At 32.8% G+C, this 19,102-nt stretch overlaps 1 protein-coding gene across 1 annotated transcript; it reads left to right on the forward strand.

Moving 5' to 3' along the window:
• Positions 1-2,946: 2,946 nt before the first annotated feature.
• LOC113850087 (LRR receptor-like serine/threonine-protein kinase RCH1) lies at positions 2,947-6,851 on the forward strand. Its single transcript, XM_027480451.1, has 2 exons — positions 2,947-5,799; positions 6,399-6,851. The coding sequence occupies exons 1-2, from the start codon at positions 3,009-3,011 to the stop codon at positions 6,848-6,850; spliced, it is 3,243 nt and encodes a 1,080-aa protein (XP_027336252.1). The 5' UTR covers positions 2,947-3,008; the 3' UTR covers position 6,851.
• The last annotated feature ends 12,251 nt before the right edge of the window (positions 6,852-19,102 follow it).

The following is a 19,102-nucleotide window of genomic DNA, read 5'->3' on the forward strand; positions in this document are numbered from 1 at the left end:
AATCATAAAAATAATATATAGTGATTCAATAGTTTAATCTATCAATCTTATATTTTATTTTAAGAAAATTAAAATCCAACTTGATAAAAAGAATTTAAAACTAAAAATATATTTAAACTCAAATTACAAGTACAATATTTTTTTACATTTTCAATAACATTTTGTCTTTAACAATTCATCACACACTATTTTTTCCATATTCATCTTTCCGTAGTAAAATAAGTTGTATAAAAATATTATATAACTATAATAGGTTTAATTTTTTTATATATGAGATTTGAAAAATATATATACTAAAATATAGTATTTTTAAAAGAATTACAGAAATATAAAATTAAAAAATCTGACAATTTAAATAAAAATTTATCAAATTTTAATATTGTCAACCAGAGATTTTTTTTAAAAAATAAAAAATTTATAAAAATAAAAAATTGTCAGTAATAATTAAAAAAAATAAAATTATAAAATGCCCAAAAAATATAAAAAAAATCGCTACTAATAATTTTTAAAAATTTCTATATTTTCATAAATTTTCTCAAAACACTATGTTTTGATAATTTCTTCATCTTTTCTCATATTGAAAAAAACCACTTACATTTAGCTTGGGTAAAGTAAAAAGAATATGAAGTTAATCCTTATAAGGACTTTGGTAGAAGAACCAATGAGCGATGGTTATTGTAAAATTATATGTCACTAACATCTAGTTGTGGTTGGGGAATCACTTGTCCCCTACCTTCCAAATCCACCACTTATCTTAACCATTCATGACCTTGACAAACAGATACCCGACTTGTTTCGTCCCCAAATCACTCAACATCCTTCAAGACTGGCAAATCATTTTCTGTCTTCTAAACTTTTCTGTCTGTCTGCTTTCTCTTCATGTAAAAGTTTTCTTTGCTGTTCTCTTTTGTTATTTCAATTTCCAATTTATCATACAATGAAAATTGTCACATAATAATAATTAAGTAGTAATAATTAATTTCTTATCATCTTTTTAAATTTTCATTTTCCCCCAAAATTATTCTAATAATTGATATAACATGTCATTAATTAAAATAATGATTTCTCCAAAAGGTAAGGATCTATATCACTAAAATTTGGAAATGGAGAAAGGTCATGCATCGGAGGAAAAGCATGTATGCACCTATATATATTCCCTCACTAGCTCACTTTCATGATAAGAAACAACTTAATCAAATACAAGGTGATTTTGAGACCTCACCATGCAAAAATAATAGAAAAGGTTGAGGCTTTGTGTCTATCCCTTTATTTTTATATATGTGTTTGTTGTTTGCCTATTGGGTGCTGCTTGGTCCATCTCAGTACTTGGATTGTTATGCCAAATTAGATGAACCATCATTATGATGGCTTTGGGAAATTCACAGCTGCTGCTGTCATTTGCACCTAAAATGGTAGGGACGAAATGGGATTGCCGAACTCCTATCATGTTCTTCACAAAGTATTATTTTGCGAGTACTTTTTCTTAGTATAAGAAAATCATTGCCACAGAAGAAAAACCAAGAGAAGATGCAGTAAATAAAAATATTATGAAAAAGTAGAAAGAAACTAAAGTATAGTTTTATGCCTCATAAATATGATTTTATGTAGTTTTGAATTTGTTAATTTTTTTATTAATTTTTATCATTGTAAATTAAAATAATAATAATAATTGGTGTTATTGACGTAACCTGCAAATAGTGGTGTCATTTTATAACAATTACTAACATTGTGGACGTATACATGTCACATTATCAGTCAAGAAGTTCAAGGACTATTTTAAAACAATGAAAAATATGAAGATAAAAAATGATTAAAATTATATTTTTGCTAAAAGAATATCAACTTATACTCTACCATCTTTTTGCATACGTTATATGTGATCATTTAGCACGTTTGCACCCTGAGCAGAAAACCTATCTAAAATCTAGAGCTCCATAATTGATAAAAATGAACACTAAATTCGTTCTCCAAATAATTTGTGTTATCAAAAGATCAGTCATTGAAATTTTTATATTTATGTTTCTACACATACTTGAACAGTCATTGAAATTTTTATACAGTTGTGGTATGATTAAATTTTATTTTTTGAAAATATGTCATTTTTGGTTTTAATCTTTATTTACTTTTTATTTTTAACCATTAATTTTGAAAAAATTAATATATAATTTTAATAGCTCATTAGACAAAAAAACATTTTTTTTGTAATTTTTTAAAAAAAAAATGAATAAAATTTTACAAGAGACTAATTTAAAAAATCTTTATATATATTACAAAACATAAAACATATGTAAACCATACTTGAGTTCTTATTCCTTCTGCGTTGCTGATTACACATGGAATGAAAAAGGGACCTCAGAGTACCCCCATGCATGTTAATCCACCATAAGAATGTTCTGCAAAACTAGATAATTTTGAGCTTTTATATTGTCCAACTAAGTATCTTACTCCAAATAGCAGCATGTGCACATGACCCATAAGACACTAAACAGCCAATGTAGTCATTTTCACAATCGATATCCTTTCACTTATATGTTGTATGCTACAGCTACAATAATATGTTCTGCTGAATCGTGTACGAAAAACTTTATTAGGTATCATTGGTATCTGGTTAGCAATTTAGTGCGCAACTTGCTTGTATATTTTTTTAATAGTTTCACTGTTAAAGTTACTGCAATAAATGGTTAAAAATTTAGTCAAATAGACAACATTTGACTTCAACATTGGCACAAAAGCTTTATCCATCTCTTTGAATAATGTTTCAAATTTGTATGTTTTTATTCCTCTATAAATCTACTACAAACTGCTGTAAACAGTGAAAAATAGTGTTTGAGGAAGAAGAATAAAGGAACAGTCTACATCTTTATCAATAACTTTATATGAAGAAATGGGAATTTCTGTATCCAGGATCCAACACACGTAATAAAGAGGACATAAAGAGTAACTTTGAGAAACTGGTGCTGTAATGTTTGAATGAGATTGAAGAAGAGCAGTAGAACACAGAGCTCATCATGTCAAGTAATGCATTAACTCTTCTTATCTTGGTTCTGAATTTTTCCTTATTTCCAGCCACCTCTGCTATGAACCAGGAAGGTGTCTCTCTACTTTCATGGCTCTCAACATTCAATTCCTCTAATTCTGCTACTTCATTTTCTTCATGGGATCCAACCCACAAAAATCCATGCAAATGGGATTACATAAAATGTTCCAAAGAAGGACTTGTTTCAGAGATTATAATAACATCACTTGATCTTGGCACCAGCTTCCCTATACAGCTCCTTTCTTTTGGCAACCTTACCACTCTAGTCATCTCAAAAGCAAATCTCACTGGTGAGATTCCTGGTGCTGTAGGAAACTTGTCATCTTTGGTTACCTTAGACCTTAGCTGTAATGCTTTGTCAGGAACCATTCCAACTGAAATAGGAAAATTATACAAATTGAAGTGGTTATCTTTGAATTCAAACTCATTACATGGTGGAATTCCTACCCAAATTGGAAACTGTTCAAAACTTCAGCTGCTTGAACTGTTTGATAACCAACTCTCTGGCATGATTCCGGGAGAAATAGGCCTCTTGAGGGACCTTGAAACGCTCCGTGCCGGTGGAAACCCGGGTATTCATGGTGAGATTCCAATGCAGATATCAAATTGCAAGGCTCTAGTTTATCTAGGCCTTGCAGATACTGGGATATCAGGGGAGATTCCACCAAGTATAGGAGAACTTACAAGTCTCAAGACACTTCAAATCTATACTGCACACCTCACAGGTCACATACCACCAGAGATTCAAAACTGTTCAGCCTTGGAGGAATTGTTTCTCTATGAAAACCAGCTTTCTGGAAATATTCCTAATGAATTAGGTTCCCTGAAAAGCCTCAGAAAGGTATTGCTATGGCAGAATAATTTTACTGGAACAATTCCAGAAGGTCTAGGCAACTGTACAAACCTGAAAGTCATAGACTTTTCTTTGAATTCTCTGGTTGGTGAACTTCCAGTGACTCTCAGGAGTCTAATCTCATTGGAGGAGCTTCTTTTGTCTAATAATAACATCTCTGGAGAGATACCTTCCTATATTGGCAACTTCACCAGCATGAAGCAACTGGAATTGGATAACAACAGATTCTCTGGGGAGATTCCACCTGTCTTGGGGCAACTGAAAGAACTCACCTTGTTCTATGCCTGGCAGAATCAGCTCCATGGAAGCATACCAACACAACTCTCCAACTGTGAGAAACTTCAAGCACTTGATCTTTCACATAATTTCCTCACCGGGTCCATCCCAAGATCACTCTTTCATCTAGAGAATTTAACTCAATTATTGTTGTTGTCAAATAGACTTTCAGGTCCAGTTCCTCCAGATATTGGCAGCTGCACTAGCTTGATTAGGTTAAGGCTGGGATCAAACAACTTCACTGGTCAAATTCCACCAGAAATAGGCCTTTTAAGCAGTTTGAGTTTTCTTGAATTATCAGATAATCTACTCAGCGGAGAGATACCCTCCAAGATAGGTAACTGTGCTAAGCTAGAAATGCTTGACTTGCACAGCAATCAGCTGCAAGGACCGATTCCTTCCTCATTAGAATTTCTAGCTGTTCTTAATGTCTTGGATCTATCTGCAAACAGAATAACTGGAAACATTCCTGAAAATTTGGGCAAGCTTACATCTCTAAATAAATTGATACTCAGTGAAAACCATATCACTGGTTTGATCCCTCACTCACTGGGCCTTTGTAAGGCTTTGCAGTTGCTTGACATAAGCAACAATAGGATCTCTGGGTCCATTCCTGATGAAATTGGTCACTTGCAAGAATTAGATATCCTCTTGAACTTTAGTTGGAATTCTTTAACAGGCCCCATCCCAGAAACCTTCTCGAACCTCTCAAAACTTTCCAACTTGGACCTTTCTCACAACATGCTCACAGGAAGCCTCGCAGTACTGGGTAGTCTTGACAATCTAGTGTCTCTTAATGTGTCCTACAACATTTTTTCTGGTTCTCTTCCTGATACAAAATTCTTCAAGGATCTCCCTCCTGCTGCATATGCTGGCAACCCTGACCTATGTATTAACAAGTGTCAAGTAAGAGAACATCACCAAGGCATCCAGTCAATAAGAAATATTATTATATGCACTTTCCTTGGTGTTATTTTAACTTCAGGGTTTGTCACTTTTGGAGTGATCTTAGCTCTCAGAATTCAAGGGGGTACTAACTTTGACAGTGAAATGCAATGGGCTTTTACTCCATTTCAAAAACTCAACTTCTCCATCAATGACATTGTCACAAAGTTATCAGATTCAAACATTGTAGGAAAGGGTTGCTCAGGAATCGTTTACCGCGTGGAGACTCCAATGAAACAGGTTGTTGCAGTGAAGAAACTATGGCCACCAAAGAATGATGAGTTACCCGAGAGAGATCTTTTTTCTGCAGAAGTGCATACCCTTGGATCAATAAGGCATAAAAATATAGTTAGACTTTTAGGATGCTACAACAATGGAAGAACTAGATTGCTCTTGTTTGATTACATATGTAATGGGAGTTTGTCTGGATTGCTCCATGAAAGTAGACTGTTCTTGGACTGGGATGCAAGATACAAGATCATACTGGGAGCAGCTCAGGGCTTAGAATATCTTCATCATGATTGTACTCCTCCAATCATTCATCGAGATATTAAGGCTAACAACATTTTGGTAGGTCCACAATTTGAAGCTTTTCTTGCAGATTTTGGCCTCGCAAAACTTGTAGGTTCCTCAGAATACTCAGGACCCTCGGCTATAGTTGCAGGTTCTTATGGATACATAGCTCCTGGTGAGTATATATATACCTTGACTTTCTTACAGCTAGTTCATATATTTTAGTGTCAAATTAGCAAAACTTTTTAGTCTCACATCAAAGATTTTTGTCAGAATGACCCACTTCAAAAGTCAATCTGTTCAGACTTAATGTTCCACGACCAGATTGTTCATTTTTGCATTAGTTTAATGAAACCAGATTAAAGTAGTCCACTTTCAATATCTTTTCTTCTTTCTCTTCATTTTATATTTTATGTCCATTTGGGTGGTTATTCTATCTCACCAAAAATTATTGTGCACTCTTTAAGCAATACACTCAACTGCCTTGATTTATTATAAAGTAACTCTTATAGCACGGATTCAATTTGAGTGTCACATATAATATTTTTATAGACTTGGTGTATTACTCTGAAAGTACATAAGAAATTTTTTGGTAAGACTATTTTTATGCCTACAAATCCTCCTAATTACCAAACATGTATGCACTTTTTCATTTAATACTTACTTTTATAAAGTAGTAGAAGGATTACCAGGAAGATCATTAACAGGATATAGCAAAGCTCTTTTTAGTAATTGTGACAGTGACTGATCACAGCATTGTGTATCTAATTGCAGAATATGGATACAGTTTAAGGATCACAGAGAAGAGTGATGTGTACAGTTTTGGTGTAGTGCTCATTGAGGTCTTAACAGGGATGGAGCCAATTGCTAACAGGATTCCGGAGGGTTCCCACATTGTCACTTGGGTTATCAGTGAAATCCGAGAGAAGAAAAGAGAATTTACATCAATTTTGGACCAGAAACTAGCATTGCAATGTGGAACACAAATCCCTGAGATGCTTCAAGTACTAGGGGTGGCTCTCCTCTGTGTGAATCCATCCCCACATGAAAGACCATCAATGAAAGATGTCACAGCAATGCTCAAGGAGATTAGGCACGAAAATGTGGATTTAGACAAATCAAATTTTCTACATAAAGGAGGTGTCACAAATCCAAAAGCAGCGGTTCACTGTTCAAGCTTATCAAGATCTTGTGAACCTCTAACTGAATCACCATCTTCTTCGTAGCCACCAAATTAATAACTAGATTAATTTCATTTATATTTTTTTCTCTATTCAAATGATAAATTATTTGTGTAGATTAATATTTATATCTGATGGCAATTCCACATTGGTTAATATTTATGTTTTTTTCATCTTTCTATTTCCATAGTTTTTAAGTTAAACAGTTAAAATAACGTGTTCAAAAACATTCGTTAAGAATCAAGAAACAGTAATTCTTGTTCAAAATTATAATATTTAATATTACTAATTTATTAAATTTTATGATATTTTATTATTTTTAATTAAAAACTTACTTATACATGTATTCTTATTTTATATCGTTGAGCGTTAAAACACATGAAATACCTCTAACCTAGTTACACCACATAAGTTAGCACTAACTAAAGAAAAATATGCTGTAAGGACAGTCTGGCTCTCGCGAATCTAAAAGCCTGCCTTTAGGGACAACTATGGGAGATGTTGTGTGAACAAAATGAATAATGGTACGGTTTCAGGTTTAATGAATATTGGCAATTATTACTCATTAGACAAGGGTGTTGAGATAAGCCAGAGTTGACAGCGTCTTTCTTCTTGGCATAAAGCCTAGAGAACGCAAAATCATTGAGCAGAGAAGCATATGGACCGCACCATCTTTCCACAAACGTGCCCAACAACAACAATTATTTTTGTGATGATAGGGATATCTCGTGCTACTTCTTGTTGAAAAGACATATCAAGCTTCTAGTCATGTGATTGGTGAAAATCCTAGACCCACAAGTAGTTTAATGGATAACTTGTCTGGCTGTCTACCGTATTAAGCAATCGCAATTTTCCCACACACGAACATGAACATCTAGAATTGAAAAGGTAAGCATGAAAACCCCAGTTATGAAAAGGAAAGTGCTTGGGACACTCACAATAATAGAATTGAACTAATAGCAGCCAAATGAACAAATTTGCGGAGTAATGGCACTAAACCTCATTCATAGACTTTGTTTGGATTAGTGGTGAGAAATAAAATTAAATGAAAGAGAAATGTTAGCCATTTACTCTTTTAAATGGATCTGGAACATAAAAATTGCATTTTGATGTTTTTGGAAAAACAATGATAAAAAGTGTTATAAGTAGAAAAATAGAGGATTTAATTGTAATATTTTGAAAATTAGAGAAGTAGGAATAGAAAATAATCGTTTTAAAGGTTAATTAGCGTGTCAAGAGAGTTAGTCATATGACGGAAAAGTAGTTATAAGAAATTAGAGATTATAAAAAGACCCTTTTGTAATCATTTGATTATTATGAATGAAAATCAGTATTGTGTTCCTTTCCTATTTCCTTGTGATTGGAGAGTGTGTGAGTCTTGAGAGGGATTTCCAAATTTTTCTCTAACAATTGGTATTAGCAGGTATTGATAACAATGGTGACCACCAAAGAACTTGAGTCCTGCATGGATTCACTGGAGAAAACGTTCACATTGAAGTTGTTACGAATATCCATGGATAGCCTCATTGCTTTAGTTGTAGCGCTCAACACCAGAAAAAACGGGGCGCCTGGATGGAAATTCACAGTGAGACATTGGAATTTTCGTCTTCAATTTTAGATAGAACTCAAATTAATTTTCCTTCATTCAATGGAACCAACTTCCACAACTGGAGAGCTAAAGTTGAACAATTCTTTAATTTGGATGGCACTCCAGAAGATCAACGTGGCCGTTTATTGTTGCTTTCAATGGACGAACAAACATTCGTGTGGCAGAGACATTACGTGCAGAAAACAGTTTCAAGAACAAATGTTGGAGTCAAATCCTTCAGGATGTGGGTTATCACTTTGACGATGGAGCTTTCGATGATCCTGTGGCTAAATTAGCACAACTAAAACAAGAAGGGCCCTTGATACAAAATCTGGAAGCGTTTGACAATTTGTTGGTTCGTGTCATTGTGTCAGAAGAGATAGCTTTGAGTTTCTTTCTTTCTAGATTGAAACTTAAGTTAGAAAAATCTGTCAGAGTACATAAACCTTCATTAATTCAAGAAGCAATCCGTGTAGCAAGGTTGCAAGATGAAATTCTTCAAGAAATGTCAAAGAAATTTACAATATTCAAAAGCTTGGTCAAACACAACATAACACTTTCATAGCACACCTATCACAAGTCTGCACAAGTCTGCAGCAAAGTCATTCACAATCTTCAACAAATTCTTCACCTGCAGGAGAATCAAAGGTAACATCTATACCTACTATTTCTAGAAAAGAAGTAGGGGATAGAATAGCTAGAGGACTATGTCGTTTCTGTGGTGACAAGTGGGATAGGTATCATAAACAAAAATGTAAGGTTTGGGTAAATTAAGGGCTATTTTTGCAGCACAAGGCAATTTTGAGATAGACTAGATTCTGACAATGAGAATGAAGTAGAAAATGAGCTTGCATAGATTGATTCAAGATGAAAGTGTTCATATCTCCTTAAATGCCTTTCAAGGAGTTGCTGGTGGAAATACCTTACCGTTAAAAGGGTTGATTAAAAAACAAGAGGTTCCTTTTTTAATGGATACAAGCAGTACCCATAATTTTATATGTGAAAAGTGGGTGAAGGTGCTTAGGTTAAAAACAACTCATATTAAGAACTTCCCTATAATGGTATCTTCAGACAAGCAATTAATCACACAAAACTACACACAGGTACCATGGAAATTTACTGACCACATGTTCATAGCAAATTTCTTGGTCTTGCCAAGCAACAACTTTGGTGTCATCCTTAGTATGCAATGGTTGAAAACCTTGGGTGAAATCTACTGGAATTGTGCCCAATTGACAATGTCATTCCAGCACCAAGGTAAATCAATGACGTTACAAGAAGAACAACAGTTGAGTGACATAATGGAAACACAAGAAAAATTAAAAGCTATTCCTAGGCAAACAATGCTTTTGGCAATACAAGGTCCTACTTGCTAGAGTAATTCAACATAGGACAAGAAAAGTCATTTATCAATAGCAGAACAAGCAGAATTAGAGGCCCTATTACAGCAACATCAAAAATTGTTCAAGGAACCTACACAACTGCCTCCAAAAAGGAGATATGATCACAAAATAAAACTGACCAGTGAGGCACCAATATGTTTGAAACCTTACAGATACCCACATGATCAAAAGGAAGAAATTGAAAAACAAGTAAAGCAACTACTGTCCACAGACTTTATTAGAGAAAGTGCTAGCTGTTATGCTTCTCCTTTAGTCTTGGTGAAGAAGAAGGATGACTCTTGGAGATGTTGTACTGATTTTCAAAAATTGAATGCACTTATAGTAAAGAATAAGTTCCTTATGCCACTAATTGAGGATTTGTTAAATGAGCTGAAGGGTGCTAGTTACTTTTCTAAGTTGGATTGAAGAAGTGGATATAATCAAGTGAGAATGGCAGAGACAGGCATACATAAGACAACATTCAAAACTCATAGTGGCCACTACGAATGGGTGGTTCTCCCATTTGGTTTGAGCATTGCCCTAGTTAGGTTTCAAAATTTGATGAATGACATTTTCAGAGAATATTTGAGGAAATTTATCCTAGTTTTTTTTATGACATCTTAGTTTACACCAAGACATGGGAAGAACACCTCAGGTGTTTGAAGATAACTTTGGAAATTTTACAAAAGCATTGTTTAGCTGTCAATTACAAGAAATGTAGTTTTAGACAAAGTAAAGTTGAATACTTAGGATGTCTAATCTTATCAAAAGGTGTGGAACCTAATTCTACAAAAATTGAGGCAGTTCAGAATTGGTCAAGACTTAGAAATCAGAAAGAATTGAGAGGTTTCCTAGGACTATTCGGTCACTACAAGAGATTTATAAATAATTATGGGAAGATAACAGCTTCTCTGACAATGCTTCTACAAAAAGATACTAAGTTCACATGGACAGAAGCAACTGAACTCGCATTTACCTTACTGAAGAAAGCTCTAATTACAACATCAGTCCTTTCTCTACCTAATTTCGATGACAACCACATCGTAATAGTTTCAAACAAAACTAGATTCCTCAAATAGTTTTGCAATATAGGGAGCAAACCTAGGTCATCTCACAAGGACACAAATTCATTTTGTTTTCAATTTTAAACATGCAACAGTGGTTAGATTGAGGACTTTGTGGTTTTTAAGAATTTAAAGAGAAACATAAATTGGAATTGAATTGAATCAAACGAAACAAAATATGAATGGATAACAGAAAAATGAAGATGAAAATGAAAAATAATTTTACCCAAAAAAATGAAATGAAGCGAATGGAAAACAAAAATGAAGTGGAAAACAAAACCCAGAAAAATGAATTAAATTAGTAAATTAAAACCTGAAAACAAATTGAAAACAAAAACGAACACAGATTAAAATGAACACAATAACGCAAACGAACACGAATTAAAAGAAAATGAATTAAAAGTAAAACGAAAGCAATTAACAAGAGCAATTAAAACGAAAGCGAATTAAAACCATGAATCACAGGCACGAACTAAGATTACTATACCGAGTTTATCTAAATCTCAAATGCAAAAGAAATCAATCGATCAATCTTACACTCAAGAACAAAAATCAAATTCAATTGAATTATGCATGCAACAATCTTAATTAAGAATTACGAGAAAGTAAAAAAATATACTCAAAGCAATCAATCAATCTTGCAATCTATGCTTGAGATGAGATGATTCACGAGAAAAGAATAATTGAGAACGTAGCAGAATCTGAAAAGGGGCAAGTGAATGGAAAGAAAAAGGTTTTCTCTCAAAAGCGGGAAAAAGTTTTACAAAATCCAAAATTATGAAAGGGAGAGGAGCCTGAAGTCAACCTTTTGACTCCTATATATACTTGTCTTAAATGAAAATAGAAATAAATGGGCTAAGGCTACCACAAGCAATTATAATAAAAGCCCTCAATAAAAACCTTAAATATAAAATATATATTTTAAGTGTGAACTTCAAAAATTAATAGAAAAAAACTCTAAACTCCAAACAACACGATCTATATGTCCAAATTAAAGCCTAGGAAGTCAGGAATCCATTGCAAAAAAAATCAGCCAAAAAGAATATCTATAGAAAAAGTTATGGCCAAAATAGTGAGTAAAGGTCAGAATAGAGAAAATATGAAATATAATATAAACGTAACAAGTATTCATGAAAACTCCAATTTAATGCAAGAAATGTAAACACATGCTAAATGAAATAAATAAAGAGAGAAAATGTATTTTGAAAGATGCAATAAAGCTATAAATGTGAGTACAAAATATGAATCATCAAATACCCTCACACTTAAGCTTTTGCACTCCTAAGCAAAAGAAAAGAAAAGACAACAAAACAAATAAAAAAAAAGCAAAATTTTTCAATGGATCCGGAAGTGAAAGTGGGGTGAGCAAGAAAGAAAATGAATTCATCAATCAAAGTATGAAAGAATAAAAAACAATCAAGAATATGTTTCAAACATAAAAGTAAAGAAGAACTTCAATCTAACTAAATCATGGATCACAATTGGCAAAAATTCTCTCAAGGATATGTGTATCACTCATTCTCTCAAATGTATAGGTTAACATTTTCACTCAAAGCATATCATGAAAGTAAGCACAACCATAGGCTTGAAGAGCCTCTAATTTTCACTATTTGAAATACATGCATCAAAAGATCAATAGGACTTTTATACAAGGCTAAGGAAAATGTGGGATAAAAGAAGTAGAAAAATACCTAAAATTCAACATTGAAATTTTATTTATTTTCTTTTTTTTTCAAGCTACTATTCCAGTGACCAATAATACATCAAAATTCCAAACAAAGCACAATATAACACAATACTCCCACACTAATTTTTAACCAACTCCTAAAACAATTCCAAAGCTCATCTAATCTCTAAGGTTGGGTGAATCATGATTTTTAAAGTCACATGGCTTGTAATGAGCTACAAAATTATCAAGAAAGGGTTAATAAGGCTCAAAGGGGTAAACAAGTGGAATAAATGCAAGGTGAGTCAATTTGGAGAAGTAGCTAAAATGTGACAGAAGGCCTAGATCATATCAAAAGTGCATGTGAACAAATAATCTCAAAAAGAGTCAAGTCAAGTTTTAGAATACCTACAAATATGAGTAAATCACAGAAGAAAGACAATAAGCTCAAACTTACTAAGGTAATTATTCTACCAATCATTGATCCAGAATCTAATTATCATGAAAAACTAGGTAAACTCAAATGCAAGAAACAAATCTATCATGTTATGAAAATCTCGACTAAGAATGACAAATAAAAAGTTGCATACACAAATGAAATCTAAAAGCAAAGGAATTCAATGAAAAATATGCTAAGGCACACTCCCCTCACACTTGAATCAAATATTGTCCGCAATGTGAGAATGGATAAAAAGTGAAAAGCACATGAAAATAGTTCAAATAAAGTGAAAAGACATGCATGAAAAACTAAACAAAAGTATAATGAAAAGAAATAAGAGTAAGAGAAAAGAATGCTTCAAGTGCTATGTAGACACTTCCTCCATCAGAATAGGCTTCACTAAAGATACATCATCTATGTTTTAAGCCTTCTCTATAGGTTTGCTTTCCTGGAATAATTTCATCTGGCGACCATTAAATTTAAAAACTCTACCGGTAGCTTCATCCTTAATTTCAACTACACCATGGGGAAAAATATTAGTAATCACAAAAGGTCCATCCCATCTAGATCGAAGCTTACCTGTAATCAGTTTCAAATAAGGATTAAATAATAACACTTTCTGTCCCACAGAGAACTCTTTCCTCAAAATTTTTGTATCATGGAATTTTCTGACTTTTTCTTTATACATCCTAGAGTTCTCATACGCTTGCAAGCGTAGCTCATCAAGCTCCTAAAGTTGAAGCTTCCTTTCTTTTCCGACGTGCTCAAGTGTCATGTTACAACTCTTCATTACCAAATATAATCTATGCTCAATTTTCACTGAAAGGTGGCATACTTTACCAAACACCACATGAAATGGAGACATGCCTAATGGTGTCCGGTAAGCTGTTCCTTGAGCCAAAAGAGCGTTATCTAGCAACTTACTCCAGTCTTTCCTATTAGGGTGAACCAACTTTTGTAAGAGATGCTTGACTTCTCTGTTAAATACCTCAGCCTGCCCATTAGTTTGGGAATGATATGGTGTAGCAATTCTGTATATCACCCCATACTTCTAGAACAATGCTGCTATGGTCTTGTTACAAAAGTGGCTTCCCTGATCACTGATGACAGCCTTAGGCACACCAAACCTGCAAAATATGTTAGTCTGGAGAAAATCTGAAACAACCCTAGAATCGTTAGTCTTGGTGGCCTTTGCCTTTACTCATCTGGAAACATAATCAACAGAAAGTAAAATGTAAGAATATCCAGAAGAAACAGGAAAAGGGCCCATGAAATCCATACCCCAAACATCAAAAATCTCACAGAAGATGATAGGCTGCTGAGGCATCTCATTCCTTCGGGTGATGGTCCCTCCTGCTTTCTGACATATCTAATAACTCTCAAAAAACCTGGCTGCATCCCTAAGGATGGTGGCCAATAAAATCTATTGTCCAATACCCTCCTAACTGTACTCTGTGGTCTAAGATGGCCTCCTACTGATGTGTTATGACAGAAATGCAGAATATCCTAAAACTCATGGTCAGGAACATACTTATGGATAACCTGGTCACTACAAAATTTTTACAAATATGAATCATCCCAGACATAATATTTAGCATCACTTTTAAGCTTATTAACCTGAGAGATGCATGACGAGGTACAACATAAGTAACCAAATAATTAACAATATCTACAAACCAAGCTACAGAATCTATAGAGTACAAAGCAAATAGATAATCATCAGGGAAATGATCATGAATGGGTAAGGGATTTACTGTCCCTTCAATACAGCTAAGGTGATCAGCAACCTGATTCAACATACCACTTTTGTCTTTTATATCAATATCAAACTCCTGTAGAAGAAGCATCCACCTGAGTAATCTGAGTTTAGCATCTGGCTTCTTCAGTAGAAATTTCAAAGCAGCATGATCTGTAAAGACAGTTATTTTGGAGCCAAGCAGATAGGAGTGAAATTTATCTAATGCAAACACAATAGGTGGTATAATTTACTTGAGCTACATCAAGAGTTCTCAAGGCATAAGCTATGACATGTGGAAATTTACCTACTCTCTGTGATAATACAGCTACAAGTGCATAATTTGAGGCATCACACATTAACTCGAAGGAGAGCTTTCAATCTGGTGGCTGCATGATGGGGGATGTGGTGAGCCTGCTCTTCAACTCCTTAAATGCCTCCTTACATGAATCAAAAAATATGAATGTCACATCCTTCTGCAAAAGACTCGATAATGCCAGGGCAATCTTGCTGAAATTTCTGATGAATCTCTTGTAAAAACATGCATGTCCAAGGAAAAAATGCACCTCCTGCATAGACGCGGGGTAAGATAGAGAGGTAATAACATCAATTTTAGCTTTATCAACTTGTATTTCTCTCTTAGAAACAAAATGTCCTAACACTACACCCTCTGTTACCATAGAATGATATTTTTCATAATTAAGCACAAGGTTATTCTCAACATATCTGTCTAAAACTCTGGTCAAACTATGCAACCATGAATCGAACAAGGAACCATAAACTGTAATCCCTAGAGAGTTCATTTAGACTCTTGAATTTCTGGATTTTTGAATGTTAATATAGTTCTTTTTCTTCCATGAATTTCTTTTTCACAAATTCTTGAACTGAATTAATGAGTGAATGAGGGGGGGGGCATTGCGTAATGAACCCAATTCGTTTTAATGAAATTCTAAACTTGAATTGCTTAATTTTGGGTTTATGATGATTCGTATTTTATACTCACATTTATACCTTATGAGATCTTCCAAAATATCTTTTCTCTCTTTAGTTATTGTATTTAGCATGTTTTTTCATTTCTTGCTTTAAATTAGAGTTTTCATGAATACTTGTCATCTTTACTTTATATTTCGTATTTTTTTTATTTTGACCTTTGTCCACTATTTCGGTCATAACTTTTTCTACAGACCTTCTTTTTGGATGATTCTTTTAGCAATGAATTCCTGACTTTTTGGGCTTCAATTTGGACATATGGATCATGTTGTTTGGAGTTTGGAGCTATTTTCTATTAATTTTTGAAGTTCATACTTAAAATTTACCTTTTATATTTAGGGTTTCTACTTAGGGCTTTATTTTATTTTTCGCAAAGGCCTTGGCCCATTTATTTTCGTTTTCATTTAAGACTAGTATATATAGGGGTCAAAAGGTTGATTTTGGACCCTTCTTCTTTTCCTTTTAATAATTTCATTTTTCTGTAAAGACACTTTCCTGTTTTTGAGAGTAAATTTGTTTTGTTCCATTCGCTTGTGTCTCTTCAGATCCTGCTGTGTTCTTAATTATTTGGTGCATGAATCATCTCGTCTCAACCGTGGATTGCTAGATCGATTGAGCGCTCTGAGTTTGTCTTTTTACCTTGTTGCAATTCTTGATTAAGATTTGTGCATGCATAATTTGATTGAATTTGGTTTTTGTTCTTGAATGTAATATTGATCTATTATTTTCTATTGCATTTAAGTTTTTGATAAATTCGGTATAGTAATCCTAGTTTGCGTTTGTAGTTTGTGGGTTTAATTTGTATTAGTTTTAATTGTTCTTGTTTCAATTTTCATTTTTAATTTTTGTTTTCAATTTTCATTCTTCAATTTTTGTTTTCAATTATTTTTTTTAGATTTGTTTTCAAATTTTAAATTCAAATTCGTTTTCAGATTTATTTTTAGATTTGTTTTCAAATTCATTTTCAAATTTAGTTTTAGATTCATTTTCATTGTCTTCATCCACTTTCATTTGAATTACTTTCATTTTTAACTCATCGTTAAATCATAAACCCCCAAATTAATCACTGTTGCATGTTTAAAATTGGAAATAGAATGAATTTGTGTCCTTGTGAGATAGGCTAGGTTTACTCCCTATATTGCATACTTGTTTGAGGAATCTAGTTTTGTTTGAAACCATTACAACATAATTGTCAAAATGGCACCATTGCCGGGAATACAAATTCAATATAGGGATAGTATAAGCATACTTCTGGAATACAGATTCAAAATGGCGTCATAATGGTTTCAAACAAAACTAGATTCCTCAAATAAGCATGCAATATAGGGAGTAAACCTAGGTCATCTCATAAGGACACAAATTCATTCTATTTCCAATTTTAAACATGCAATGGTAATTAATTTCGGGTTTGTGATTTAACGATGAATTAAAAATGAAAGTAATTCAAATGAAAGCGGATCAAGACAGTGAAAACGAATCTAAAAATAAATTTCAAAATGAATTTGAATTTAAAATTTGAAAACAAATCTAAAAATAAATCTGAAAACGAATTTGAATTTAAAATTTGAAAACAAATCTGAAAAAATATTAATTGAAAACAAAAATTGAAAATGAAAATTGAAAAAAAAAAAAAATAATAATTGAAACAAGAACAATTAAAACTAATACGAATTAAACCCACAAACCACAGACGCAAACTAGGATTATTATACTGAATTTATCCAAAACTCAAATGCAATAGAAAATAATTGATCGATATTACATTCAAGAATTAAAATCAAATTCAATCAAATTATGCATGCACAAATCTTAATCAAGAATTGCAAGAAGGTAAAAAGACAAACTTAGAGTGCTCAATCAATCTAGCAATCCATGCTTGAGACGAGATGATTCGCGATACCAAATAACTAAGAACACAGCAAGATCCGAAGAGACGCAAGCAAATGGAAGGAAACAAATTTACTCTAAAAAATGGGAAAGTGTCTTCATAGAAAAATGAAATTATTAAAAGGAAAAGAAGGGTCCAAAATCAACCTTTTGACCCCTTGATAGACGATTGTCGAGTCGTTATCAAAACAACTAAGTTTTCTAAATATTTGTAGTATAAAGCCAAACCTAGGTCGATTCACGGAGACACATTTTCAGTCAAATTTAATTTTGGGTTTTATTTTAAATAATGAAAATAAATTTTTTTGGAGTTTTAAAAATTGTAAATTAATTAAATTAAATTACAAACAAAATTAAAGTGAGTAAAAAATGAATTAAGAAACATCAATCCACAGAATACCAATTGCGTGCAACTTCGACTATCACAGTACATAAAGATTTAAATCCACGTTTGAACAATCACCCAATTCAATTATTTATTCAATCGAATAATCTAATTGAATAGAGTTACAAATTAAATCAAATAATCATTTAACTTAATTTGCATTAATTATCAAATTAGAGCATCAATCGAGTCCTAATTTGAAATCTAACAACAGAAAAGTCAATCATGATCAAAATAAACAATTCTGAGATTAGAGAGAAAAAGATAACAAACTCGGAGCAATTAGCGCAGAACTCAAGTCAGAAATACAGCGTTTGGATTCCGCGGATTGAACGAGAGGTTTAGCCTTCCATCAAAATGCTTAACCCACTCAAGAATGAGAAAAGAACGAGAGAGTTCGAGAGAGAGTAAAAATAAGGATTCTTATTTTGGCCTAGTCTCAAAAGCTCAAAGTGTCTAATCACATGCGAAAACGTGCACACCATAATTTAGAATCTCATTAGTTTATTTATAGGTTCTGATTAGGGTAAACTAATTGGCCAAAATTCAGGCCTCAATACACTACTAGAAAACCTGAAAATATAGATGGATTTACAGATGATTTTTTTCATTATTATAGACGGATTAGATCTATCTGTAAATTAAAGATGGATTTTTCTGTCTGTAAATTCATTTATGAAATTTAAAAAAAAATGTTTCATTTTTTTATAAACATAATTATTCATCTCTATTCCTAATTATCATAATTTATAAACATAATAAAAACTATAAAATTATATATTTTTTTTGCAGAATCTTCCCTAATATATTAATATTTCCTTACATTTGTTTACACGTACTTAATACAAAAGTTTAAATTTTCTTTACACATAATCTATATATTATATAACAATTTATTAATCAATGCATCAAAAACATACACATTACAATCCTAAACTGTTCTAGAGCACATCCCTTTATAATTCCACAACATGCATATTCTACAAACTCTGCAAACACAAACAATCCCACAGCACATAATAATCAGGTTTGGAGAAGGACCTCTACGCCCTTCCCCCCAGTCATACAATCTCCAATCCTACAACTCTATCTTAGAAATTTTAAGTCTCTAAAATACATCAAAAATAAAAAACTAAACCGATTAAAAGTTAGAGTATCATA

Source organism: Abrus precatorius, unplaced genomic scaffold (assembly GCF_003935025.1).
Source record: "Abrus precatorius isolate BTA unplaced genomic scaffold, Abrus_2018 Scaffold10, whole genome shotgun sequence".
NCBI classification, from domain to species: domain Eukaryota; kingdom Viridiplantae; phylum Streptophyta; class Magnoliopsida; order Fabales; family Fabaceae; genus Abrus; species Abrus precatorius.

Bases quoted from the DNA above. Each gene is read 5' to 3' on its own strand.
- LOC113850087 (XM_027480451.1), top strand. From the start codon at position 3,009: ATGTCAAGTAATGCATTAACTCTTCTTATCTTGGTTCTGAATTTTTCC. The intron at 5,800-6,398 runs GTGAGTATATAT...ATCTAATTGCAG, and splicing joins TTATGGATACATAGCTCCTG to AATATGGATACAGTTTAAGG.